The sequence below is a fragment of the Kogia breviceps genome, chromosome 19 (assembly GCF_026419965.1).
Source record: "Kogia breviceps isolate mKogBre1 chromosome 19, mKogBre1 haplotype 1, whole genome shotgun sequence".
In the NCBI taxonomy this organism is placed as follows: domain Eukaryota; kingdom Metazoa; phylum Chordata; class Mammalia; order Artiodactyla; family Physeteridae; genus Kogia; species Kogia breviceps.
This window is the reverse complement of record NC_081328.1, coordinates 19,970,587-19,998,360: the sequence shown is the minus strand read 5'-3', so window position 1 is coordinate 19,998,360 and position 27,774 is coordinate 19,970,587. Positions and strand designations below refer to the sequence as shown.

The window sequence follows — 27,774 nt, the reverse complement described above, 5'->3', positions numbered from 1 at the left end:
CAGAGGGAAGAGGGAGACGTGCCCTTTGCGGAGAGAATAGGGGATGGAAACAGTGATGAGGAAGTAGAGAAGCAAATATAGACAGACAATGATATCTGGAGTTTCAGCTGTGGAGTGGATGGTAGCTGGATTGAAACATGGAGTCAAGGCATAGGTGTGTGACAAGGGGAGGATCCAGTAGTAAGGGAGACGTCTATGGTACTGGAGATAATAATTAGAGAAGTCTTTCACTAGAAAAGAAGAATGTTAGTGGAGGGGTTGGACTTAAATAGGAGTAGGGAGCATTTTTTTTTCCCATTATTACTGGGGATAAAGCAGAGTAAATGGATACACATATATGCGGATAGAAGAGGAGGACAGTTTTGCAAATTTGCAGTTCTTTTCCTAATGAAGGATAGATGAGATAGACAGTGAGACCTGAATGGTGGAAGTTGGAGTGAGAGGTAGATGAGATGGGGAGTTGAAGAAAGATAAGTGGAAATCTTGGTTGTTGGGAGAGTGAATGTTCTGTGGGAAGTGTGGTTAGATTTCCAGGCAGTGTTTAGTGCCTGGGCTGGTCCCAGGGAAAAGGATGAGGAAGAAACAGAGGACATGAATGGTGATGGATGATGCAAAAGAGAGAGGGTCCATAGATTGGGGTTAAATACTTGTTGGAGGTAGAGGTACTAATGTAAGTGAACTAGTAATCTTACATAGAAATAATGACTCAGGTTTGATAATGCTACAGAAATCATTTTATTAAGAAGAAAGATAATTCTGGAAGCAGTCACCCCATGATTCCTCAAACAACTGCCAGAATTCAACACTTAAACCAAGTTATTTTAAATCCACATCCTGTGATCCTGGGGTCAGTAAGAAAGCACAGATCTTAGAATAAAGATGATGTTTGGGAATAGTTACTGAAGGAGACCAAGGTTCAATTTTCATCGAAAGGGACAATGATGTCACGCTCCTAAAATACAAAGGTAATTATGTCACTTTCCAGAAATTCCTGCTCTTTGCTACCAACCACCTTTCCCCACAAGTCACCCAGACTTCAGTGAGCAGAGGGGCAGTTGGGGTCCCTTCTGGGCTGGCAAAGGCCAGCAGGGACTCATCCTCCCCGTAAGCAGCTCTCTATCTTATACTCACGTTTTGAACTTCTAGGCAAACGTGTCCACAACCATTGCTGCAGCATTTTTGTCCCGGGGGACAGGTTTCATCCCCTAGGCACGTGTCAACACAACTTCCATACGATCCTTCTGGCACTGGTGGACAAGTTCCAAATCGTTTACCTGAAAAACAAAACAGTCTTGCCAGAAACCAGGCTGGCTCTGTAGAAGGGAGTGGGACCCAGTGCTGAGAGACAGCGAGCTGAAGTGTCTCACTCCCTGATGGACCTTTAGCCTCTTCCCTCTTGATGCCCCCAATCTTTCCCCCTTCTAAACCTTGGAGGCACACAGTACTGTTTTGTGTATGGGAAAACACACAGATGACCAGCAGCTGCAGCATCTTGGGAGAAGAAGAGAGAGCCTTGCCATTAACCCCCTTCTTTTTGTTCCACCTGAAACTAGATAATTAAATCCCAGATCACAGACAGAGCCAACTTCTCACCAATTCTATATGCCTTCAGGCGCCAATGAACAGAGTCCCACAGTTTGAAAATCAGACTGGGTACTAATACCACCACCAGCCTTACTTCTAGTATAGGGCTCTGATGACTGCATTTGGAAAGAAATATTAGATAAAAGACAAAAGACCAGGTTTCAAGTATTTTGTTTTTGTTTTTGTTTTTTTTTAAAGGGAGTTCCCTACTGGTCCAGTGGTTAGGACTTGGCGCTTTCACTGTTGTGACCTGGGTTCCATCCCTGGTCAGGGAACTAAGATCCCCAATCCAGTATCTAGTGCTACTCAAAATGGGTCCCCTGACCCAGCAGAATCAGCATCCCCTGGGGGCTTGTTAGAAATTCAGATTCTTGGGCCCCACCCCAGACCTACTGAAACAGAAACTCTAGGGTTGGGGCACAGCAATCTGGATTTAACAAGCCTTCCCCCCAGTCATTCATTAAAAATATATATATTTATTTTTGGCTGCATTGGGTCTTAGTTGCAACCCCCCGGGATCGTTCGTTGCGGTGCGTGGGCTTCTCTCTAACTGTGGTGTGTGGGCTCAGTAGTTGTGGCACGCAGGCTTAGTTGCCCCGTGACATGTGGGATCTTAGTTCCCTAACCAGGGATCGAACCAGTGTCCCCTGCATTGCAAGATGGATTTCCAACCACTGGACCACCAAGGAAGTACCCCTCACAAGGTCATTCTTATGTGTGTTGATATGGGAGAACCCCTGCTGTATATCACCCCCCAAAACAGTCTACCCTATTGAGTTAGGAGAGACTAACTAACATGGAAAATGCAGGCTGCATATCACTCTTGTGAATCAAGTGAAATGGTGGTTGACAATTCTCTATTCCATGTTGGGCAGAGATCTCCTTCATCTGTGGGATTTCCTTACATCCTCCTCCATCCCCCACCCCCACCCCAAAACATCTAAGTGTGGTCCTTGATCCTGAGACAATGTAGAGGTATGTTAGCAAGCTGTTCCTTGGATGATACACCCAGTCTTAACTCTACAGCCTCCCCAGTTCCCAGACCACTTTGGTTTCTGTTTGTTTTTTGGCTGTGCCATGCAGCAAGTGGGATCTTAGTCCTCCAACCAGGGATCAAACCCCGGCCCCTTGCATTGGAAGCTTGCAGTCTTAACCACTGGACCGCCAGGGAAGTCCCTCCCAGGCCACTTTGATGCACCCACCAAACTTAACAGCAGCAAAGATCAATCCTAGGCTTTCAGTCAAGAAAGTAAGGGAGTTGAAGGTTCTGTGGGGAAAGAGTACCAGCCAGCCATAGCTGGCAAGAATCTGCCTGGGCAGGCGTACATGCTGGTGGACCGAATGAATGGACCTGTGTGTTTCACAGCAGTGTGGACGTGTGTTTGGGTGTGAGATATCAGCTAACTTGTTCATAACCGTGTTCTTTCCAGCCCTTGTTGAAGAATAATTTGGTACCTTAATGTTATTTCATTTTTGTTTTAAGAGTATTTCCAGCTTTTTCAAGTTTACAAATACTTCTAAATCAAGATATTATTAATCTGTCTTCATGGTCTTCTAGACTTGGAAGAATTCCATTCTTTTCTAATTCTCCCAGAGGTTAGTAGTGGCCCCAGTATAGCCGCCTCCTCTCTGTGCAGCTGGCCTGAGAGCCACTGTCCTGGCAGGGCTAAGCATTCAGTTAGTCAGGGACGTGGACGGCTGAGCTTGCAGTGCTTACCTAGTTTTTCGAAGGGTACGCAGATATAGCCACATCCATTGTAGACACACCACCTCCCTGAAGGGCAGTCCCAGGAGCTTTGGCATTCCTCCACACAGATATCTACTCGTAGAAAAAATTCAGCTGAAAACTGTTAAGCCTGACAGGATAACAGGGGAGCGCTGTGAGAAGGTTGGTTTGTTTAAACTTTTATCCAATTTTTAAAATATGGACAAGCTATCTACCTATTTTTCACTATCATAAAAGTAGTATGTTTTTATTTTAAAAACAAAAAATACTCAACTATATTAAGTAAAAAGGAAGTCTCTCTTTCCCTCAACCCAACCAGTCCATTTCCCAGGAGATATCTACTATTTCCTGTAGCTCCTTCTGGAATCTTCTCTTTGCTTTTATAAATATAAGTACAAACACATCAGTAACACACATATATACATACACAATGCGAGTAGATGTTTGTCTGTTAAATTACAAATATGTGGAGTGAGGCTATAGCTTTTTTGGTGTTGAAAGGTGTCTTCATGAGGCAATATAGCAATCTATATCAAAAGCTTTCAAATGTAATTTGGCCATTCTACTTTTAGGAATTTATCCTACTATGATTTAGCTCAAGGACATTTATCTTGTCCTTGTTATTAAAAAGTAACTCAAAATGATAGATTATCTAATTCTATAATAGTAGAAGAAGGCATATCCACATACTGGAAAACAATGAAGCTTTTTAAAATGTGTGATAGAATTGTGTTCATTGTTTAGGGATGGGCTATAACACCGTATTTGTAAAAATCATATATCCTGGATTTTTGTTTGTTTGTTTATGTCTCTGTTACTATGAGATCTTTAAGGACAAAGACTTCTCCTTAACTATCTCCCAGCACTCAGCACAGTTCCAGACATGCAGTAACCACAAAATAAACATTTATTCCTTGTTAAATCTGAAAAAATATATCTCTGTGTGTATGAAACATGGAAGCTTTTATTTTAAAGGTCAATGTGGTTATCTGGGTAATGGGATAGTGGATAATTTATCTTTTTAATTTGTAGTATTTCTGAGTTGTTTTTAATAATGAACATTATTAGTTGTATAACAAAATAAAAGAAGAAGTTTCTGTGCTCAAAAAGTCAGGACACACAGGTCTGTGACATGCTTTTCCCTCTGGAAGGGCAAGCCTGAAAGCAGAGATGCTGGAAATTAACCATCTAAGGAAGGGAAGTCTGGGCAGAGCTAAGCACACAGTCTCTCTGTGTTGTGCGCGGTTTGGGGACCTGGGAAGGGCTGTGTGCTTTTACCTGGGTCCTGGTCTGAAGAGCAGATTTGGTTACATCCTTTCCTGATACATTGTTCTCCAGGCTCACAGTCCCAGTTGTCTTGGCATTGGTCCAAACAGATGCCTAACATCAGAAAAGGCTCAGTGAGTTGGTGGAAATGTAAATTGGTACAGCTGCTGTGGAAAACAGTGTGGAGGTTCCTCAAAAAACTAAAAATAGAACTACCATGCAATCCCACTACTGGGCATATATCGGGAGAAAAACATGGTCCAAAATGATACATGTACCCCAATGTTCATTGCAGCACCTTTTCTAATAGCCAAGACATGGAAGCAACCTAAACGTCCATCAACAGAGGAATGGAGAAAGAAGATGTGGCATGTATATACAATGGAATATTACTCAGCCATTAAAAACAATGAAATGCCATTTGCAGCAACATGGATGGACCTAGAGGTTGTCATACTGAGTGAAGTAAGTCAGACAGAGAAAGACAAATATCGTATGATATTGCTGTTATGTGGAATCTAAAAAGAAATGATACAAATAAACGTATTTACAAAACAGAAATGGACTCACAGACTTAGAGAATGAACTTATGGTTACCAGTGGGGGAAGGGTGGAGGGAAGGGATAGTTAGGGAATTTGGGATTGACATGTACACACTGCTATATTTAAAAAGGATAACCAACAAGGACCTACTGTATAGCACAGGGAACTCTGCTCAATATTATGTAAAAACCTAAATGGGAAAAGAATGTGAAAAAGAATAGATACATGTATATGTATAATTGAATCACTTTGCTGTACATCTGAAACTAACACAACTTTGTTAATCACCTATACTCCAATATAAAATAAAAAATTAAAGAAAAAAGAAAAAGAATAAAATCCTCAGTGAACACAAAGAAGCCTTAGGTGTGGGTATCTGGAAGCTACCATACACATGGCGGAAATTAGGCAATGGACCCACTTATACATGGTATATATCACACAGTGTAATGGAGAATGAAACAGGACATATTATAAAAATAAGTATATATTAGCATATTCATAGAGGACATTGAAATAATGTTTACCCAACAATTAATGGTGATTATTCAAAGGGGATAGAACTGTAGGCAGATTTAGCCTTTTTTGTTTAGTCTATGACATTTTAATTTAGGCAAGAAATGTGTGACTTTAACAAACAAAGAAACATATGTTAAGAAAATAAAGAAAATTCAGAGAACTAAGCTTCAGCTTTTTGGCCAAAGCTGTTGATCAGCAGGAAAACAGAAGAAGGATTTTCATACTCACAGAGCAAGTCCTGTGTTTAACAGTTGCACACACAAGAAAGAGCTGTTGAGATATGTATCATTCCCATTTAAGAAATGAGGAAATAGGAGCTCAGAGAACATAAATGACTCGCCCACAGTCCGGGCTTGTGAGTGGTGGTTCTGGGGTTTGGAACCCGGGAGGACCTGGCCCCAAAGTCCATATTGAACCACTACCTTCTCTGTGATTCCCCAACAGACACGTATGCCCTCGTGGCTTCTTGGATTGGTTCTGCTGGGGCCTCATACGCCTGAGGGTCCAATGTGTCTTTTGGGAGGCACAATGACTTTTTTGGGGGGTGGGGGAGGTTAATGGTCAGCCTTCAGGGTAGGAACCCATAAACACTTGAGGAACAGGACTTCCCTGGTGGTCCAGTGGTTAAGACTCTGCACTTCCAATGCAGGGGGCCTGGGTTCGATCCCTGCTTGGGGAACTAGATCCCTCATGCCACAACTAACAGTTTGTATGCTGCAACTAAAGATCTGCATGCCACAACTAAAGATCTCGTGTGCCACAACAAAGACACAGCGCAGCCAAATTAATTAATTAATTTAAAAGAAACAAACAAACACTTGAGGAACTATGCTCACCCCTGACCTCCCAGGCATCTGTTGGAGACCAGTGTAACCTTTTCCACGCTGACCACCACTGCACCTACAAAGATGGCTTTCCTCTCCTAGGTGTATAGGGTGGCATTCTACCTACATGGTTCCCAGTTTGGGCCTCTCTCACCACGGAAATGGTGCTGGTTCTCAGCCTCCCAAACCCTGGTGCCTCCTGAGATCTCTTGCTGTTTGTGACACCATCACAGATGCACTGCCAGCAGCCAACACCAGGGGTTTCCAGTGGCTCAAGTCCACCACGTGGCTAACTCTATTGCCTCCTCTTCCCTTCCCTGGGATTAGAGGGATGAAGGTACCACATACTTAGAAAGGTAGCGGGGTAATTGATCAAAGGCTCATTGAGCAAAAGCCACCTTGTGTCACTGAAGCTGTGAAGCCGAGTGACATGAAGAAACCGTTAAAGTCACCGGATCCAGGATGAGGTCCCTCTGTCATCCTGACTGCAGCAGAAGCACAGCCTGGTCCTTTCCTTGGCAGTGAAGCTGAGGGTGTGCTTGCAAGGTGCTCATTGTAACCAGTGGCCTTTTGGGTCAAAGGAATGTCTCCTCTTTAAGTGACTTGACTGATTTTGCTACTTGTGCTTTTAGAGTCACAGATCAGTATCAAGACCTTAGTGATCACCAACTTACATATAAAGAAACCATACTGGGCAGGAAAAAAATTCAGCCTGAGGGAGCAAAGGGTTGGTCTGGGGCACTGCTTGAGAGCAAATCTGGGGAACAATTGGGGGTGTAACTTGTTAAGGGACCTCTCAGATTTTATTCTTATCCATCTGTGCAGAGAATTGAGCAGAAACGTTGCTAGGAAGATTGGGGGGTGGGGGGGGTGGTAGGGTGCCCTGAAAGAAGTGAGCCAAATTAAAGAGAATGTGCAACCAAAGCCTTTTTAGGGGGCAGGGAGTGGGGCCCCCTGCTGTGTGCCCCGGAAGCAGAGAGCAAGAGAAGGAAGTGTCAAATCCCAGCAGGCTGCAGGGAAACTGACACCACTGATCAACAGTGAGACTGACATCCCTGTGGCTTTGGGAAACCAAGCTAATGTGGGCACCAGCTTGCCCCCAGTGAGTCTGGCTGAGAGACCTTGGGTTGAGGCTCTGGTCAGAGGTCCCCAGACCTGATGGGAGGAGAGTTCAGGCCCCAGGTTTCCAGCTCCTGGCTCCTGTCTTGAGGATGGTATAACCCCTGCATGCACTTATTCTCTGGTCTGGTGGGACTGTTCCGTGAATGAGTTCATCTCCTGTAAGATTTCCAGAGCTTTGACGTTAAAGGAAGAAAAGAACAAATAATCTCTGCTACAACTCTGCCAGCTGAGACAGTGCACAAACACCGGCTTCCTGTAGCATCTATTTCTTCTCCAGGATAGAGTCCTCATTTGAAATGTGGAGTTTCTTACACAAATAATTTGAGAGTAGAGGCTGATCATGTCCAACAAACTATGTGTCCAATCTAAGAGTCTCATCTGTTCTTTTCCGATTTTTATTTCTTTTTTTTTTTTTTTTTTTTTTTTTTTTTTGGTACGCGGGCCTCTCACTGTTGTGGCCTCTCCCGTTGCGGAGCACAGGCTCCGGACGCACAGGCTCAGCGGCCATGGTTCACGGGCCCAGCCGCTCCATGGCATGTGGGATCTTCCCAGACCGGGGCACGAACCCGCATCCCCTGCATCGGCAGGCGGATTCTCAACCACTGCGCCACCAGGGAAGCCCTCATTTTTTTCTTCTGGGTGACCTGAATTAAATTAGCCAGGTTTAGGAGGAAAAGAGGGCAGAGGAGGAGTGGATGCTAAGATTCTTTTTGCTTGTCCCAGCTCCCATGAGTTCTGCCACAGGGCGGCCCCATGCAATGAGTCACTGGTTTTCTGAGCACATCTGCTTCTGCAGATGTTTATACTGTGAAAAACGTGTTAAGGAAACCTAACTCAAAATCGGAGCGAGGAAACCACGAAGGAAGGGCTCTCACGCAGGTACCACTCATGGCAGCTTGCGTCCTCCAGCAGGAAAGAGGAAGATTTCCTGTTGGCCGCCGACCAGGAGCCGCCCTCGCCTGCAGCCAATGAGAAGCTACCACCACTTCAGACTCTCACTTTCCTCCAATGAACTTCTGTATGAAACAACCCCTCCCAACTTCCTCCTGTCCTCTGTAAAAGCGCGCTCTTCTTTGTTCTCCAGACTTGCCCGTGGTTTGCCACATCTTGCTGGTCTCCAATTGCAACTCCTCTGCTGTTCTCGAGTAAACTCAATTTTGCTGGCTGAATTGCTTACCTTTTTCTTTTAAAAGGCTGACAGTACTATATACATTCATATATTTCATTTAAACCTCACACAATGTAGTAACGGAGATATCATTTTCTGGGTTTCTCTGATGAGGAGACTGGGAGTTAAAAATATTACATACAACGTTTTGAAATAAAGTCCTAACCCCATGTGGTGTTGCCTCCTACTTAACAGTATTTCCTGTGACTCTGTTCTTTTCCCTACCATTAATTTTTTTTTAAATTATGTGCTAGGGTCAGGGCCAAATACATGATGTACATTAGCGCATTCAGTCCTCACCATACCCTCTGCGATAGGTGTTGACCCATGTTGCAGCAGAGGAACTGGAGGTTAAGTAACTTGCCCTAAACCCCACTGTGGTGAGCTGCAGAGGTGAGATTTGAAGGCTCCGGAGCCAGCCGGCATCAATCCTGACTTAGCCAGGTTTTATAACCACAAGCAATTCACAGTCACTTAAACCCAAGAAACCTCAGTTTCTTCATCCAGGCATAATAAGGAGGTACACAAAATCTAGTGAGAAGAACCAGCATTGAGGTATTGCTTAGAATAGCAACAATAAACAAAATAACAATACAAAATCCCACCTGAAATGTCCACTAGAAGGTGATTTACTGAGGTGATGTAGTATATTCTATATGGTGGGATACAGTAAATTTAATTAATTATTAATTAATTTAATAATTAAATATGTGAAATAAAGTAAAATGAAATACATTGTGTTGACAGTGAAAGATGCACCCGACAAAAAAGTATTTATGGTATGGCTTTTGGGGGTTAAAAATATAATAATAGTAAATATCATTAATATTTATATAAATACAGATAATAAGTATAATGCTGTGGAAGTGTTCACTATTTTCTAGACAGTCAAAATATTATGATTCTATAAGCATACCATATATATAATGATCATACCATAATCATAGTATATACATATATACACATATATAGGCTCATCAGTAGTTTCTGACTTTTATACAATGAGCTTCACTTGTAGAAAAAAAAAGGGAAATGATTAAAGGTCTTTTTAAGGGGTCTTTATTAACGACACATGGGCACATGGCTCTCTCACCTGTTTTCCCCCTGTAAGGAAGGGCAAGAGTGGAGGAAGAGCCTCCAGGAACACTTATGGGTTTCTGTCCCATTTCTGATCAGCAGCACAGTTTTGGAAAGGCCGGGCAGGGCTAACCCTGGCACAGCTGGCTGGGGAATCAGGCAGGGCTCCTGGTCTTACCTGTTTTGGGGAAGGCGGAGCAGAATCGGCTACAGCCCTTCTGGATGCACCATCTCCTCATTCCGCAGTGCCAGTTGTTCCAGCACTCGATCAAACAGCGGGCTGCCAGAGAAGATGCATCAAAAACTTAAGTCTCAGGAGCAGGTACTAGAAAGGGACTGGAGCAGAGAATGAGCGGAGCCCTTCCTACGAGATAGAATCTACATTTTATCACTTTAACAAATTACGTAATTTATAAAATGTCTACTATTGCAAAAAATTCACAATCTGAATAGAACTTTACAGTTTAAAGAATGCTTTCACAATGTACATGATGTAATGAGATGATATTATTCCGAGATGTTGATTCAATGTATCTTTTGTTCCTAATTCTTCCTAGTTACTGGTTGCCTAATGCCCCACCCCACCCCGCCCACTCATTGAGTCAATGGCAGCCCCTGCTTTGTGGGGAGGGCACATCAGCCTGGAATAAAGGGGCCAGGGCTTGGCAGTGAGTTTCAAATTAGGCTTTGTTGAATTAGACAACAACAGGCTCTGCTGAAAGAAAAATTTTTCGAAATTTCAGAAGCTCCTTTTAACACACACAAGGCTTAGAGCTCTGAGCAGAGAGAAGATGCTGGACATGATGTGAGTTCTCATCCCATAGAAAAGGGGGAAAGTCCTTCTGGTCAATGAGGAAGATGGGGGAGGGAGGGGGTATCGGAAGGAAGGAAGGAAAGGGCGGGGAGGGAGAGAGAGGGAGGGAGAAAGAGGAGAGGAAAGGGAGAGAATATTTATGGAAACAAACATTCATAACCTTGACCTTTTCATTTCCCTCCTAAGAAATATATTTTACAGGAAACATTTCCACCTATGGACAAAAATATAAAATCACTTTCATTACAGCAACCTGGGCAACAGCAAAAAATGTCACACAAATAGAATGACCACCAAAAGGGAATTGGTTAAATGAATTACAGTAAATTTATTCATTAGTCATCACATAATCCACAAAGAATGAGATGTATTTGTGTGGACATGGAAAGATGTCCACAATTCATGTTAAATTTTAAAAGATGTATGTCATGCATGATAGGATACTTTATACAAGAGAATAGGATATATTCTAATTTATGCAAATGGAGGCCACAATAGAGGGCTTTCAATATGCCCTTTCAATATGCTTCACAGGCAGACCTGGACTCTCCCTCATTATCTATGTTGCCACAAGAAAGTCATTTCACTGCTGTAAGCCTCAGTTTCCTCATCTTTATAACAGTGATATTTGTTACTACTGTACCTCTGAGATTTAAAAACAATAATCTCAGAACCTGCCTGGCAAATAGCAGGAGCTCAGAACGTGATGTTGCTTCCCAGAGTGACTGTGTCTCTGTCAGGGAATTAGTTAAGGCATAAGGTTGGTAAATCCTTCTAGACACCACATATTGTCAAATAGTACACACTGCTCTTTTTCAAACACACGTGGAACCTATTGTACCCAATAAATTACAAAACAGTTTAATAGCAGCATCACTGAGTTAACTGGATAATCAACCGTCATGTGGGTTGCCTGACATTTTTTACATAATTACATTGTCCTCATGGGGTGATTTTGAAAATATGAATCAAAACACTTAAAGGTGTTCAGGGCTGTGGGTTTGATTGAAGGCTTGTTAATTGTCCTCCAAACAGAGACATAAGCGATAATAGCGGAGGGCCCATGGCGAGGCTGGGATTCAACTGGAGATTTTTGGACTCCGGACATCCTGTTATTTCACAGTCACATGAGGGTGATGCTCCCTTTCGATGAAGGGCACCTTCAGAAATGGGGCATTTCTGGCTCCCATGCTCCCAGTGCCTTTCTCTACCATTTAGTGAGCCCTGTTATTGTGCCACCTCTAGGCAAGTGAATCACATCCGTGATCTCATTTATTTGTCACAAGGTCTCTAGGAGGTAGGTCTTCGTAATCCCCATGTACAGAAACTGAGGCTCTGGGAGCTCGAGCAAATTCCACAAGACCACAGAGAAAGATAAAAGCTGACACAGCATCTGATAAGTCTGATTCCAAAGACAGATTTGAAAAGAAGCTTCCTCGTTACTGCTCCTAGGTCTCTGTGGCACTAGCATTTGTGTTCACCCACGAACCAGGACAGTGATGACAGCCCCAGGAATAGCTGCTCCCATCAGAAGCCCTTCTCAGGATGGGGCTATGGGTCCTGACTAAGGGAAGGGAGGGGAGGTGTGGAGGAAGGCCAGGTAGCCAGCCAGACACGGGAAATCCCACTGGGACAGGGCCTGCTTGCTCCAGTTGGGACTTGCAGAAAAAAAAACAGAACACACCATGTGCAAAGATGCTGGGTCATTTGTCCTTAGCATTTCTGTGCCCTCAGGAAATGAATGAAGAAAGAGGCAGAAGTGGGCAAATGGTGACTCTTGAAGGGTACTTCCTGCAGGGAGGGTGTATGAAAATGTCCTGGGTTTTTTCAAATTAAAGAGACTGGCTTTGCCATGTATTGACAGGTCACGTCACCTTTCTGAGCCCCAATTCCCATGTCTGTGAAATGAGCATGACACTACAACTTAAAAAGACGTTATGAGAAATCAAGACATGCATACTTCCCCCTCATCCACTCTAGCCAGGGCTGCCATGTATGGTTTTACAGATTGTGAGTCACACAATTATGTCTGGTGACAGGATGAGTGGGACTGTAACACATCTCGACCTCATTTTTGAAGTCCTCCACCCAGAGGGAGAGGCACCTTTTCCATAATGGATAAAGGTGTTTGTTTACCAAACTGGGCACCCACCAGACTCTGTCCAGTGTAAGGGGCCTTTTTCTAGTTCTCCCAAAAGTGTCATGTGAGCTAGTGGTGGTCTCCATCCAGCCTGTCATGACTGCCTGCATTTCGACACAGGCTGCTGCCGTAAAGATTTCTCACCCTCTGTAGGTTTGAGGCTATGGTTTTCCTGTCTGGAACCAAGCCACCCCTTAGTACAAATTGGGAGACAATTGTAGGCATGAAAATCTAATGGGACTCTCTTTGCTCTGGGAATAGGGGAGAGATAAACCCTGGCAGAGGTGAGAGAAAGGAAAAAGTCTTTCATTCATCCCTTTAAGAGAAGGGGCCTTTGGCAACCAGGGGTATTGGCCTTTCTGGAGTCCCTGGCTGCCTCTGAGATTTTAAAGGTTAACAGAATTTGGAAGGTCCAGCTCCCAGTCTGACATTCAACCTCCAGTCCATGTCACAAGCACCTAAGGAAACCCGAGTCGGGACCTAGTGCCAGGGAGTGATGTGGCAGCCCGAGCTCCTGGGGCCAGGTTCCTAAGCCTTGTACATGTCAGGCAAGACCAGACCACAGGGTTAATGCATACGGTGAGCAAGTCCCCATGAAACCCATACATTGTCTATAAAATGATTAAGTGTTGTGCTACTCTTTTCAAATATAAGCACAGACAGCTGTAAATAATAGCATAAACTTCCATTCAGTGGCATTACTGAATCCATTAGGCATGGTGTCCTTATGCATGTTACATACTAAAAGCTCCGTTATGTTACGTTTTAACGTTTTTGATGTTTTCAAAGGGTCCTTACGAGGCCACTTGGAAATATGTATTGAAACCTTAGAAATAGACGGTGCTCTGAGCTTTACTAATGACTTGTCTATGGGTCCACAGAGAGGAGACCCAAGCTCACAAAACGATCTCACAGCCAGTAAGCAGTCAAGCCTAAAGCCAAGAGAATGTCTGTCTGACTCCAGGCCCTGAAAGCTTCACCTCCACACGGATGCTCCCTCTTGACCAAGGGAGCCTCGGGGAAGGTGTATACCTGGCCTCAACCCTTCACTTGTTTCTTGGCCACCATTTATTGAGCACTTGCTAAGTGCCAGGCACCGGGCTAAGTATTTAGCACAACCTCATTCACTCCTTAGAATGACCCTGTGAGGTATGAACTATTATCACCATTTTAGGATGAGTGACGTGCACCCAACTCAGAGCTAGGAAAATGAGGGGCCAGGGTTCAAATGGGGTCTGTGCGACTTCAAATCTGCTCGTTACACCGTATCTCCCATGAACCAGGACAATGACGTCAGCCCCAGGAATAGCCTTCCCCATCAGAAGCCCCCACTACCTCCTCCCGTGGCTCCCCAGGGAGGGGCTGTGCGGGTCAGGAGGGGAGTCGCAGGGGAAGCCCACGCAGCCAGCCAGAGGTGGGGAAACCCCACTGGGACAGAGGTGGCTTGCTCCAGTTGGCTTTGCAGGGAACAGGACAAGGCGGTCTGAGCAGGATGGAGATGTCCTAAGTGGGGAGCACGGCCATGAGAATGAGTCAGAGTGTGGCCAGTAGCTGACACACACTTGTGGTCACTCCGTGCAAAGAGGTGGGGTGGGTTTTTTTCTTATAGTTTGAATGTGGAGGAAAATACAGAACCATGTGGATAATGTCCCCTCATTATTACTTCTTCGGGAGGCAGTGTGGTGTACTGGGAAGTGCTCTAGCTTTGGATGTGAAGAGACCACCTCTGCCATTTATTAACTGCCTGCTCTGGGATGAGCACATAATCTCTCTGAGACTCAGTTTCCGTGCACTTGAAATACGGGTAATAATATTTCCTTGAAAAAGGTGTAATGAAGATTAAATGCAAAAGTGAGATTTACAGACATTTCCACCTCCTCAGTTCTAGCCAGTACTGCTGTGTTGATTGGGTAGGTCATGCACTAGACAGTGGTAGCCAGCAGATGGCGACATGGTCGCTAACACCGTAGACTTAGCTCCTGGGCCAGGCGCTCAGGCTCTGCCCTCCCTGGAGCCGGAGGACAGGGATCTCTAGTGAAAGTTAGGGGCACCGTTAAGGCACTTCTTGGTGTCACTGTTTGCAGTGCGATCCAAGTGACTTAAGGAGGAGGGTGCAAAGGAAAACATAAACAAGATGAAAAGACAACTCTCAGAATGGGAGAAAATATTTGCAAATGAAGCAACTGACAAAGGATTAATCTCCAAAATTTACAAGCAGCTCAGTATCAAAAAACAAACAACCCAACCCAAAAAGAGGCAGAAGACCTAAATAGACATTCCTCCAAAGAAGATATACAGATTGCCAACAAACATGAAAGGATGTTCAGCATCACTAATCATTAGAGAAATGCAAATCAAAACTATAATCAAAACTACCTGCCCCACAGTCCAGTGGTTAGGACTCTGCCTTCCAACGCAGGAGGCGTGGATTCAATCCCTGGTTGGGGAACTAAGATCCCACATGCTGTGGGGTGAGGCCAAAAACTTAAAAAAAAAAAAAAAAAACTACCTCACATGGGGTGGGATAGGGAGGGAGACACAAGAGGGAAGAGATATGGAGACATATGTATATGTATAACTGATTCACTTTGTTATAAAGCAGAAACTGACACACCATTGTAAAGCAATTATACTCTAATAAAGATGTTAAAAAAAAAAAACACCTCACACCAGTCAGAATGGCCATCATCAAAAAATCTAGAAACAATAAATGCTGGAGAGGGTGTGGAGAAAAGGGAACTCTCTTGCACTGCTGGTGGGAATGTAAATTGATACAGCCACTATGGAGAACAGTATGGAGGTTCCTTAAAAAACTACAAATAGAAGTACCATACGACCCAGCAATCCCACTACTGGACATATATCCTGAGAAAACCGTAATTCAAAAAGAGTCATGTACCAAAATGTTCATTGCAGATCTACAATAGCCAGGACATGGAAGCAACCTAAGTGTCCATCATCAGATGAATGGATAAAGAAGATGTGGCACTTACATACAATGGAATATCACTCAGCCATAAAAAGAAATGAAATTGAGTTATTTGTAGTGAGGTGGATGGACCTAGAGTCTGTCATACAGAGTGAAATAAGTCAGAAAGAGAAAAACAAATACCATATGCTAACACATATATATGGAATCTTAAAAAAAAAAATGGTTCTGAAGAACCTAGGGACAGGACAGGAATAAAGACGCAGACATAGAGAACAGACTTGAGGACACAGGGAGGGGGAAGGGTAAGCTGTGATGAAGTGAGAGAGTGGCATGGACATATATACACTACCAAATGTAAAATAGATAGCTAGTGGGAAGCACCCACATAGCACAGGGAGATCAGTTCGGTGCTTTGTGACCACCTAGATGGGTGGGATAGGGAGGGTGGCAGGGAGTCGCAAGAGGAGGGGATATGGGGATATATGTATATGTATAGCTGATTCACTTTGTTATACAGCAGAAACTAACACACCATTGTAAAGCAATTATACTCCAATAAAGATGTTAAAAAAATAAAAATAGAAAAAAAGAAAAAAGGAAGAGGGTGGACAGGAATCACAGTAAGGTGAGAAAAAGAAAATATATTTGGTTCATTCTTTAGTTTCCTCATCTTTAAAATGGACGTGAAATGAACACCTACATCTTTTATACCTAAAGTTCTCAAGATTAAACAAAATAATGTATTTTGAAAAAGATCTGGCACAGAGAGGTTGCCAGATATGTGTTTTTCACTCTTTTCCCATCATGTGGGATGCCAACTTATGGCAAAGGATCTTTGAAACATTCCCTAAAAACAATATTTCATAAACATCTTTGAAGTTGTTTTTAAATTGCACGTAATTTAAAATTAAAATATATCCAGCATTTTGAAGTTTATGAAACTTTTTTTTTTTTTTTTTTTTTTTTTGCGGTATGCGGGCCTCTCACTGCCGTGGCCTCTCCCGCCGCGGAGCACAGGCTCCGGACGCGCAGGCCCAGCGGCCATGGCTCACAGGCCCAGCCGCTCCGCGGCATGTGGGATCCTCCCGGACCAGGGCACGAACCCGCGTCCCCCGAATCGGCAGGTGGACTCTCAACCACTGCGCCACCAGGGAAGCCCGAAACTTTTTGACATAAACAATACATCCTCACAAAAGCAAATTGGCCAAGTATCTTTGGATTTTAAAAAACATGCATGCCCTTTGAGTCAGCAATATCATTTCTAGCAATGTTTCCTAAGGAAATAATCAAGTTATAAATGGAACGATTTAGTTCCAAGGGAACCCTTTGATAGCAAAATATTAGCGAAGTTTAAAAGCCCATTGGTCAAGAAGTAGTAAACAAAATGTGATACATTCACAGTAAAAAGGCTTTGATGTCTTTGAAAAAAATAGAGTTGTAGAAATATGTCCATGCTCATAGCAAGCTATTTACTACATATTATTGAGAGTAAAAAGAAAAAAAGGAAAGTTTAAAAATGTTTGTGGCGTGTGATGCCATGATTATTTGGCACCATACCCCCTGAGTATATTTGTGGAAGGATATGAACATACATGTAACTATGTTTATCTCCTGGTAATAAGATTACAGGCACATCTTGCCATCAATTTGTTCCGTAGTTCCTGACTTTTCTGTAAAAAATACGTTATTCCTTGTGAAAAATTAAATGAGATTTTTTTTTTTTTTTTAGGATTCTCATACTTGAAAATGTTGGGATAAAGGTTCCGAGACCAACCTTTCCCTCAAAGGGCAAGAAGAGAGGGACACCTCAGGCATTCGGGTGTGTTTCTCTGGGTGATCACACAATTGTGCAAGCTCAGGTAACACCAAGCTCCTAATTCTCCCAGGATAGGCTTGGGTGGAGAAAGTCAGGGCTCACCTGTTTCAGTCTGTGGGGAGCAGATACGCGCACAGCCATCCTCCACGCATTCTCTTCCTTTTCCACAGTCCCTGTCTTCTGAACACTCATTAACACAAACTTCTGGCAAGAGGGAAGACGCAACTAAAATCTTTGAAGTCTTATGATTCGAAAATAAATACTCTCAATGCCTTTACAATACCTTTCAAAAACCATCAGTTCCCTAGAAATAAATCTAACCAATTATGTGCAGAAAACTACACTACATTACTAAGAAAAAAATTTAACTGTCTTATAAATGGAGAGAGACTCCATGTTCATGGATGAAAAGATTCAGTGTTATAAAGATATCAGTTTCCCCCAAATTGAAATTTAATACAATCCCAGTAGAAATCGTAGAAGGATTTTTCACAAAAATGGATAAGCTAATTCTAAAAGTTTATATGTAAGTTTCCCAAACCAACAATAATCAAGATAAGAATCAAGACAATTTTAAACAAAGTTACAGTACTTCAGTGTGGTTGGATTAACTGGACTGTCCCTATGAAAAAAAGGAACTTGTCCCCTACCTCACACCACACTACAAACTCTGTTCCAAATGGGTTACAGACTAAAGTGAAAGGTAAAGCAATAAAGCTTCTAGAAGATACTATAATAGATAGCTTCATGATCTCATGATAGGCAAATATTTCTTAAATATTACAGAAATATTACTGACCATTAAACTAGATAGTAGATAGAACCTCATTAAAATTAGGAACTTTTCTTCATTGAATGACACCATTAAGAGAGTGAAAAGAAAAGCTACATGGGGAGAAAATGTTTATAATACATATATACAACAAACTTGTATCCAGAATCCCTTACAAATCAACAGTAGCAATTGACAACCTAATAGAAAAATGGACAAAAGGGTTGAACAGACACTTCACAAAGGAGAAAGTTAGAAGTTATTACAAAAAAATAATGTCAGATTTTGGGAAGGTGGTTTTAATTGTGTACGTTGGCATAATTTTTGAATCTTCTATAATTTCCCCTTAAAAACACACAGAGCAATCAAAATAGCAAAATTCAAAACACATAGACAACAAAACTGTGGAACAAGGTAGCCCCTCAAACTCCAAAATATGAGTGGATGGAAGGAGACATACCACTGTCATCTACCACACCAGTGAGGTATCTGCATCTGTGCAGAAATCTGCAGGAAGCAATGAGGTGACTGATGGAGAAGACTGGGGACATTGTTGCCATGGGAACTTCCTGAGGAATGTACTAGAGATTGATCGTCAGCCAACCAAAGTACTGGAGAGACATCAAAACGGGGACTAGTAAGGCCATTAGATATATACTTACAGTAGAATTAAGACTTAATAATGGTCTATGGAGAGAGTCTATGAAATAGCTATATGTTTTGACAATATACCTATTAAAAATCGGGGAGGGGGAAGGAAAGAACATAGGAAAAACAGAGTAAGCTTGCTAAGTACCTTAATATGATTAAGTAGGAATGAAAGGATATTGGTTAAAATCAGCTGCTGGGGGTAGGGGAGTGGGGAGGAAGGAAAGAAGGAAATTAGCTAATTTCATTATGACTATTACTCATAGCAGGAAACCTATAGATAATAATAAAAAAAGGGGGACCAAGGGTGGTACTCAAAGGTCTTAGTTTAAGGTAACTAATAGAACAAAAAACGAAACCCTTTCTAAATGCAAAACATATAGTAAGAGAGAGGGGAAAGGAGAGAGAGATTACACAAATAAAATAGATTATATAACAAAAGACTATGTATCTAACAAAGATATCTACAACAGTAAATAAAATAACAACCAAAATGGTAAGATAAACCACACGTATCCCTTTTAGAGATACATATCAGATCCAACCCAATCGGATAAGGGGAATGGGAAACTCAGGTTGATCGCTCATTTAGATCAAAGGAAATGCATCTGATCAATGCCGAATCTCCACTCTGCAGGTGGGGACACGGCAGCTTCTGTGCCAAACCATCCCCAAGTCTAACACTGGGCTCTGTGCCTTCTCTGCTCTCAGGGAGGATCCCCTCAGCAGCCTCACCTGTGGAAACAGGTCTTTGAGCACAGGCCACCTCCAGCTCCCAGACGATGAAAGCCACCAGAACAAAGATGGTGCCTGTCTTCATGTTGGCTTTTGTGTGATGCACGGGCAGAGCCCAGCCCCATTTTATACTCTCAGTGTCACCAGAAAGGAAGGTGGGGCAGGAGGCAGAAGAGCTGGAAGAGTATCAAAATATAAGCCCTCAAGGGAGTGCCCTCAGATGTTCTAGTTTCCTTGTTCTATTTTGCAACTGATTTCTCGGATTAGGGAATGGTCTCTTGGAGATGCAAATATCTAATGGGAGAGCTCGGGAACATTGTTTAGCCCTTCATTCATTGCTTCATCACAGCTTGCCCCTGGTTTCCCTAGTGCCTTTGGGAACTGTGGTCAAAGAAAAGAATTTTCTTTGTGTAAATTAGAATTTCAGAGCACTTGAGCTTACATTATGAAGCCAGGTGCTCTTTGTCAGAGGCCCATCTGCTGTGTCCTGCAGGACCAGTTACACAAGGATGGCAATGGCGAACATGTGCTTTGAGTGGTTCCCAGGGCTGAGGGTGGAACCACAATGGTAATGATGTTTAAAGATCACAAGCTGGGACTTCCCTGGTGGCACAGTGTTTAAGAATCTGCCTACCAAGGCAGGGGACACAGGTTTGAGCCCTGGTCCGGGAAGATCCCACATGCCACAGAGCAACTAAGCCCGTGCGCCACAGCTACTGAAGCCCGTGAGCCTACAACCCGTGCTCCACAACAAAAGAAGCCACAGCCATGAGAAGCCCGTGCACCGCCAACAAAGAGTGGCCCCCGCTCGCCGCAACTGGAGAAAGCCCACGCACAGCAACGAAGACCCAATGCAGCCAAAAATAAATGAATAAATAAATAAAATAAAGATCACAAGCTGGGCAGGGCCCTTGGGGGTTGAGAGACATGGTCCCTCTTGGTGACTGGTGTTCTCTGAGCCTATTCTGCTCCATACCGAGAGGTTCCTGGACAGAAGGCTGTGTGGGTGAGCTACATGAGTGTGTGCAGAACTACAGGAGAAGGACAACTAAACACCCCACAGGGGCCTGTGGAAGGAGCCCGCCCTCTTTCTTATCCAAAGATTCTCAAAATCTTTGAGAAAGGCGTATGCAGGTAAAACACCAATGACCACGGGAATGAAGAGAAAGTCTGCGCTGTCCTTGATGGTCAGAGCCTGGACAAACACCTTAGGACTCCCTGTGGGAAGGCCTGGACAAGCTACCCTAAGAACAGAGAAAGGGCTTCCCTGGTGGCGCAGTGGTTGAGAGTCCGCCTGCCGATGCAGGGGACACGGGTTCGTGCCCTGGTCCGGGAAGATCCCACCGCGGCTGGGCCCGTGAGCCATGGTCGCTGAACCTGCGCGTCCGGAACCTGTGCTCCGCAAGGGGAGAGGCCACAACAGTGAGAGGCCCGCGTACGGGAAAAAAAAAAAAAAAAAAAAAAAGAACAGAGAAAGACTCAGCAAGCCGCAAGAGGAGGGCTCAGACTGGCTATCTCAGGCAGTGAGCTCACACCCAGGATCTCAGAATCTCTGCAGAGGCAAAGGGTAGTAAGCACCCAGGAATGACTCCTCAATCTAAAGGAGGGACCAGGATACCCAGAGAGGGAGCCCAGTCCGGGGTGGAGATCAATGTCTGCAGGCAGTACAGAGAACAGCAGTGGGCCAGCCTTGATCCAAACCCAAGGTGGCTGGCCGGATCCCAGGCTGCTACGTATCATGGCCTTGTTCGTGGGGCCGTGTCTGGACAGCCCCAAAGAGCTTGCAGGAGAATCCTTTGGAGCAGCACTGTTGGCAAGGAGAGGACTCCTGAATCCCTCTCAAAAAGTGATGAGACGGGGGGCTTCCCTGGTGGTGAAGTGGTTGAGAGCCTGCCTGCCGATACAGAGGACACGGGTTCGGACCCTGGTCCGGGAAGATCCCACATGCCGCAGAGCAATTGGGCCCGTGAGCCACAGCTGCTGAGCCTGCGCACCTGGAGCCTGTGCTCCGCAACAGGAGGGGTCGCGATAGTGAGAGGCCCGCGCACCGCGATGAAGAGCGGCCCCCACTTGCCGCAACTGGAGAAAGCCCTCGCACAGAAACGAAGACCCAACACAGCCATAAATAAATAAATAAGTTTATAAAAAAGAATTTTTAAAAAAGTGATGAGACGGGACGATTATCACTTAGTTAATATAATCTGTCCAAGCTCATTTTCACACAACAAACACATGAATGTGCTAAATAATTCAAACAATACAGATATATCCAGAGTAACCTTGCAGGAGGTAATCAATATTACCAGTTTGCTGTGTATTTTTCTAAACCCTTTTCCTGTGCTTTCACATACACACATATGTGTATATACAAATATATACTTTGCAGAAATGAAATTATATGTATTAATTTGCTTTATTCACTTAACATTGTGTCTTGGAGAGCTTTCCAGGTTAGTATCTTCTTTTCCTTTTAAAAAATAACTACTATCTAAAATTCCATTATATGAATGGCTTATAATTTATTTAACCAAACTTCAATTGTTGGACATTTAGCAGGGTTGTGGGTTTTTGGGTTATCAAACAATTTGCTGTGGATATGTATCTTACACTTTGTAGTGCTTCCTTTTGTCTATGTCTATATCTTTATCTATCTCAGTACTTCTCCCAGAATAGATGCCCTAACATGGAAATACAAAGGAGACATCTATTGTAAAGTTGGAAGGTATTGCCAAATTGTCCTGCAAAAAGACTACACTATTTATGGCTCAATAATATTCATATATATAAATCATATATATATAACATATATGTAATATTCATCTATATATATCACACTTTCTTTATTCCTCTACTGATGGGCACCTAGGTTTCTTTGCAGATACGAAATGCGTAGTGTGGGGAATACAGTCAATAATTGTGTAATATCTTTGTATGGTGACAGATGACAGACAACTAGACTTATCCTGCGGATCGTTTTGAAAAGTATAGAAATGTTGAACCACTGTCTTGTGTACCAGAAGTTAACGTAGTGTTGCAGGTCAATTATACTTCAAAAACAAACAAATTCATAGAAAAAGAGATCAGATTTGTGGCTCCCAGAGGCAGAGGAGGGGGAAGGGGGAATTAGATGAAGGCAATCAAAAGGTACAATCTTCCAGTTACAAGATACGTTAAGTATTAGGGATATAATATACAACATGGTAAAGATAATCAGTACTGCTACGTGTTATAAATGAAAGCTGCTAAGAGAATAAATCTTAAGAGTTCACATCACAAGAAAAAAACATTTTTTAAAATTTCTTACTGTTGGGCTTCTCTGGTGGCGCAGTGGTTGGGAGTCCGCCTGCCGATGCAGGGGACGCGGGTTCGTGCCCCGGTCCGGGAGGATCCCACATGCCGCAGAGCGGCTGGGCCCGTGAGCCGTGGCCGCTGAGCCTGCGCGTCCGGAGCCTGTGCTCCGCAACGGGAGAGGCCACAACAATGAGAGGCCCGCGTACCGCAAAAAAAAAAAAGAAAAACAAACATTTCTTACTGTTGTATCTCTATGAGATGATGCATGTTCACTCAACTCATGGTAATAATCATTTCACAAGATATATAAGCCAAATCATTATGTTTCACACCTTAAACATATGCAGTGCTGTATGCCAATTATATCTCAATAAAACTGAAAGGAAAAAAAACACTATACAATTTACACTTCCAACCACAGTGAAGGAGACATGGATTTCTCACACGCTGATTCAGTACATTTGTAGTCTTGCGTCCCCAAGTTAAATTTTTTTTTTAAACAACATAAATTTATTCTCTTGCAGTTCTGGAGCTCAGAAGATTGAAATCAACGTATATATTCTAAAGTATGGGCAGGGCAACTCCTTCCAGAGCTCTAGGGGATAAGACCTTCCTTGCTTGTTCTAGCTGCTAGAGCTGCATTCCTTGGCTCTTGACCCCTTCTTCCATCTTTAAGGTCAGCAGCATAACACCTTCAAAACTCTGCTCTGTCTTCACTTTGCCTTCTCCCAATCTGTGACAAGTCTCCCTCCTACATAGACATTTGTGATTATACTTAGGACCTACCCAGGAAATCCAGGCTAATCTCCTCATCTCAAAATCCTTACTTTGATCACGTCTGCAAAGTCACTATTGCCATATAAGGTAACATTCACAAGTTAAATTTTTTAAAATTCTATTTATTTATGTCTTTCTTGAAGTAGAGTTGATTTACAATGTTGTGTCAGTTTCAGGTTACAGCACAGTGATTCAGTTATACATATATATACGTAGCTATTCTTTTTCAGATTTTTTTCCATTATACATTATTACAAGATACTGAATATAGTTCCCTGGGCTATACAGTAGGTCCTTGTTGTTTACCTATTTTTCTATATAGTAGTGTGTAACTGTTAATCCCAACCTCCTAATTTATTTCCCCCCCTGAAGTTTTTTTTTTTAACATCTTTATTGGAGTATAATTGCTTTACAATAGTGTGTTAGTTTCTGCTTTACAACAAAGTGAATCAGTTATATGTATACATATGTTCCCATATCTCTTCCCTCTTGCATCTCCCTCCCTCCCACCCTCCCTATCCCACCCCTCTAGGTGGTCACAAACCACCTGGCTGATCTCCCTGTGCTATGCGGCTGCTTCCCACTAGCTATCTATTTTTCATTTGGTAGTGTATATATGTCCATGCCACTCTCTCACTTCGTCACAGCTTATCCTTCCCCCTCCCCATATCCTCAAGGCCATGCTCTAGTAGGTCTGTGTTTTATTCCCGTCCTACCCCTAGGCTCTTCATGACATTTTTTTTTTCTTAGATTCCATATATATGTGTTAGCATACGGTATTTGTTTTTCTCCTTCTGACTTACTTCACTCTGTATGACAGACTCCAGATCCATCCACCTCATTACAAATAACTCAGTTTCATTCCCCCTGAAGTATTTAATGGACTATTTCCAGCTGTATATAGTCCCATAGGCCCCTTGGGATGTATCCCAGTTGGGGATATAAGGCAAAAAATTCTCACCACAGTAAAGACATTTAATTAGCAGAAGTTGTGTAACCCAGTATAATCTGCTGGTTACTCTAGCACTTCAGTTCCAAGTATGAAGCAAAGCATAATTTATGGCCTGGAATAGTCTTGCTGAAGTAGGCATTGCAAAAACAGGTGCTACCAGGTTATTAAAGAGGGACTCTCTCCAATACTAATGACAATACTTGAACTTTATGAAGCATGCAATCGCCTGGCAGGTCCTGTACTTGTACTTCACACCCACCATCTCACTGAAGGCTCACAAGCCTGAGGGGTTGCTTCCATTGGCACCCCCATGTCCCAGATGAAGAAAGTGAGACTCAAAGAAAGTCATGCCTTGCAAACACTCCAAAGCCACCAGAGACGCACTGATGTGGACTCTCCAGTCCTGGGGTCCAGAAAAGCTCTGCAGATGTTTTCCATGCACCTGGAAATAATGAGGCGTGCTTTACCTACCAAATAAATAAAACCTTTATTTCTTTGTGGAAAAAAAAGCCCAAAATGATGTGCCTAGAAGAAGTGGATTTCTGGTACTCTAGTGACAATCACAAATTTGGAGATTTGCTAAATTCTCATGACATATTATCATTTGAAAGGGTCAGGTGGCTGCAGCAGCCATGAGACGCAAATGGACAATGAAAGGAGAAGACTGAGTCAAGACCTTGGGAATTCCTAGATGTCCTCCTGTAACCGAGCAGGACCCTATGGGGCCTTCTTGGGACAGACCCCTCTCCCAGATCCTCTGCTTTAGCTCTGCTCTGAAGTACCCAGATAATAGTATCTGATGCACATTTCCTGAGTTGTTTTACAGATGCTAAAAATAACCCCCAAATGGAAGAAATTTACTACTTAATGACCATGAGCACATAGTCCCCAGGCCTACTGGAGACTAAGGATTGATCATTTTAACCCCTGTGACACCCTTACCCTCAAACAATCGGAGAATTGTGCACTAGCTGATCACAGACCCTGGGACTCCCCTTCCCACCTGCCTTTAAATAGGCTTTGCTGAGACCCATCCGGGAGTTCAGGCTTTCTGAGCACTAGCTGTCCCCAACTCCTTGTATGGCACCTTACAATAAACACTGCACTTCCCTTCACCACAATCCGGTGTCAGTAGACTGGCTTTACTGCCTGCGAGGGAGCAGACCCAAGTTTTGGGTCAGTAACACTCAGTCTGCAAAACCCACCTATCATACTTGCAGCCATCAAAGTTGTATTTCTTTTTCTTTTTTTTTAAATGGCATGAGACCTCCAGGCTGTCACAGCTTCCATGTTCAGACTCCTGAATTTGCTGGAATATCATTTTTCCTGGAATTTCATATTCCAGAGAGTCATTTCCCAACCCTGTCAAATCCTTTAAACACCCAACTGCACGCTCAGCTCCCCAGTCCCAGATCTTGTTTATGTCGTATCTTTGTCATCTTTGTCCTGTTTCATAAAGAGTCAGGGATGAACACCAAGACATTGTGTTACAGAGCATGAGAACTTGTTAGGTCAGAGATGATGAAATTCAAGTCAGATAGCACATATCCAACTAACGACATCTCCTTAACACCTGGGGGCCTGCTGCCTTTCTGCATGAAAGTGTATAACAGATAATATTTGGAGGAATTAAAAGGCATCTTCCCTCCTTCCCCTACTTCCTTATACTCACTTGCATCCCCCTGTGTTGTAACAGTCAATTATAAAATACACTCACTGGCCTTGGGGGAGGGTGGACACAGCTTAGAGAAGCAAGTCAACTGAGTTCCTCAGTCAGTTTTCTTGCAGACTCTACTTTACATACTAGTTCTGAAAGCACAGGCTTTCCATTTCAAGATCTCAGCTTTTGAGGAGAAAAGGATTTGGGTGCACATGGTGGGATGGGGATAAGGACAAACCCCACACGAAACTGGAGATAGGGTTGATACCATAAAGTGTAGATGTGTTTTTAAAATTCATGATTTAAGAGCTAGCTTTCCACATAATGAGAGAGAAAAATAAGATATACACTAGAGGGAAGATAAAGGAAAGATGTGAGCCCAAAAGTTAGGCATCTGAGAATGATTAATAAGGTCCCATCCCTGCCCTGGTGGAGGGTGGAGGGTGTATTGGGGCTGGAAGGAGGCACAGCCCAGGAAGGCTGCCAGCCTTTTCAAGAAACCTGGTGAGCTCAGAGGAGCTTAGGGTTGGACAAATGAGCCAAAGTCATGGACCCAACCGAGGAAGCCATGACAGGACTCCTGGGTCTTTGAAGGGTGAGTATGCAAAGCAGCTCAGGACAGTCTTGGGGTCGCTGGGCCCAGTCATCTGGAAGAGCTGTGGTTTCTTTCGCCCTCTGCAGCTCAACTCACATCCTTGGCTTCTGCTTGCTCAGCTTCTGGCCTCCTATGGGGAAAATGCCTGTGTCATGGGAACATTACAGAAGACTCTGGGTTGGGGTGAGGTAGTGAGAGGACAGAAAGTTTGCATAAACCAGAACATGAGGAAACAGACTCCCTCCCGTCTAGAGAGGGAGATGGGAAGAGGCAGGCACTGCAGGAAAGCAGAAAACACAGGGCTGGCGTCCAATGGCACTCACCCCCCACCCTGCCTCATCTCTTCTGGGCCCCACCCAGAAACCCAGAGAAACCTCAACCAGACAGTCTTGAAAGCAGATACAAGCTCCCTGGCCTCTGGGTGAGAAAAGGAAGTTTTATGAAAAGCGGAGAAAGGAAAAACCAAAGTCTGATGTTGTGCAACAGGTGAAGTCCTACTTTGCCCCACCACGAGGAGTCCATGCTGTCATCTGTAATTCCCTGGTAAAGCATTTCTTCATGAGGGTGTTCAGGCCTACTGCTGTCTTCCCTGGTGATCCGGCCTCTGTGAAGCTGAGTTTCTCTCTTCTCCACACCTCAGGGGCAGGGAGGTGTGGGAAAAGGGCTCCACTGTGAGGGTGGAGGTCCAGATTCTGGCCCTAACCCTGCCTTCTCTCTAATAATGAAACCAGAGATGAGCCGTGGCTTTGCTCTGGGGTTCATTAGACAAATGAGAGGGTGGATTCCTCCAGATAGGAGACCAAGATGCCCAGA

The 27,774-nt window shown here is 43.6% G+C and overlaps 1 protein-coding gene across 1 annotated transcript; it reads right to left on the bottom strand.

Annotated features, from left to right (window-relative positions):
• Positions 1-764: 764 nt before the first annotated feature.
• On the bottom strand, positions 765-19,771 carry LOC136793236 (WAP four-disulfide core domain protein 3-like). Its single transcript, XM_067021514.1, has 6 exons — positions 19,687-19,771; positions 10,008-10,109; positions 4,589-4,690; positions 3,302-3,403; positions 1,132-1,274; positions 765-952 (listed from the first exon to the last, which is right to left on the bottom strand). The coding sequence occupies exons 1-6, from the start codon at positions 19,769-19,771 to the stop codon at positions 917-919; spliced, it is 570 nt and encodes a 189-aa protein (XP_066877615.1). The 3' UTR covers positions 765-916.
• Between the last annotated feature and the right edge of the window lie 8,003 nt (positions 19,772-27,774).

What these genes read in the sequence shown, in the direction of transcription:
- LOC136793236 (XM_067021514.1), bottom strand. Translation starts at nt 19,771, where the DNA reads ATGAAGACAGGCACCATCTTTGTTCTGGTGGCTTTCATCGTCTGGGAG. An exon ending in CTCTTCAGACCAGGACCCAG is followed by an intron (nt 3,404 to 4,588) that starts GTAAAAGCACAC and finishes TTCTACGAGTAG; the next exon opens with ATATCTGTGTGGAGGAATGC. An exon ending in CGTACCCTTCGAAAAACTAG is followed by an intron (nt 1,275 to 3,301) that starts GTAAGCACTGCA and finishes TTTGTTTTTCAG; the next exon opens with GTAAACGATTTGGAACTTGT.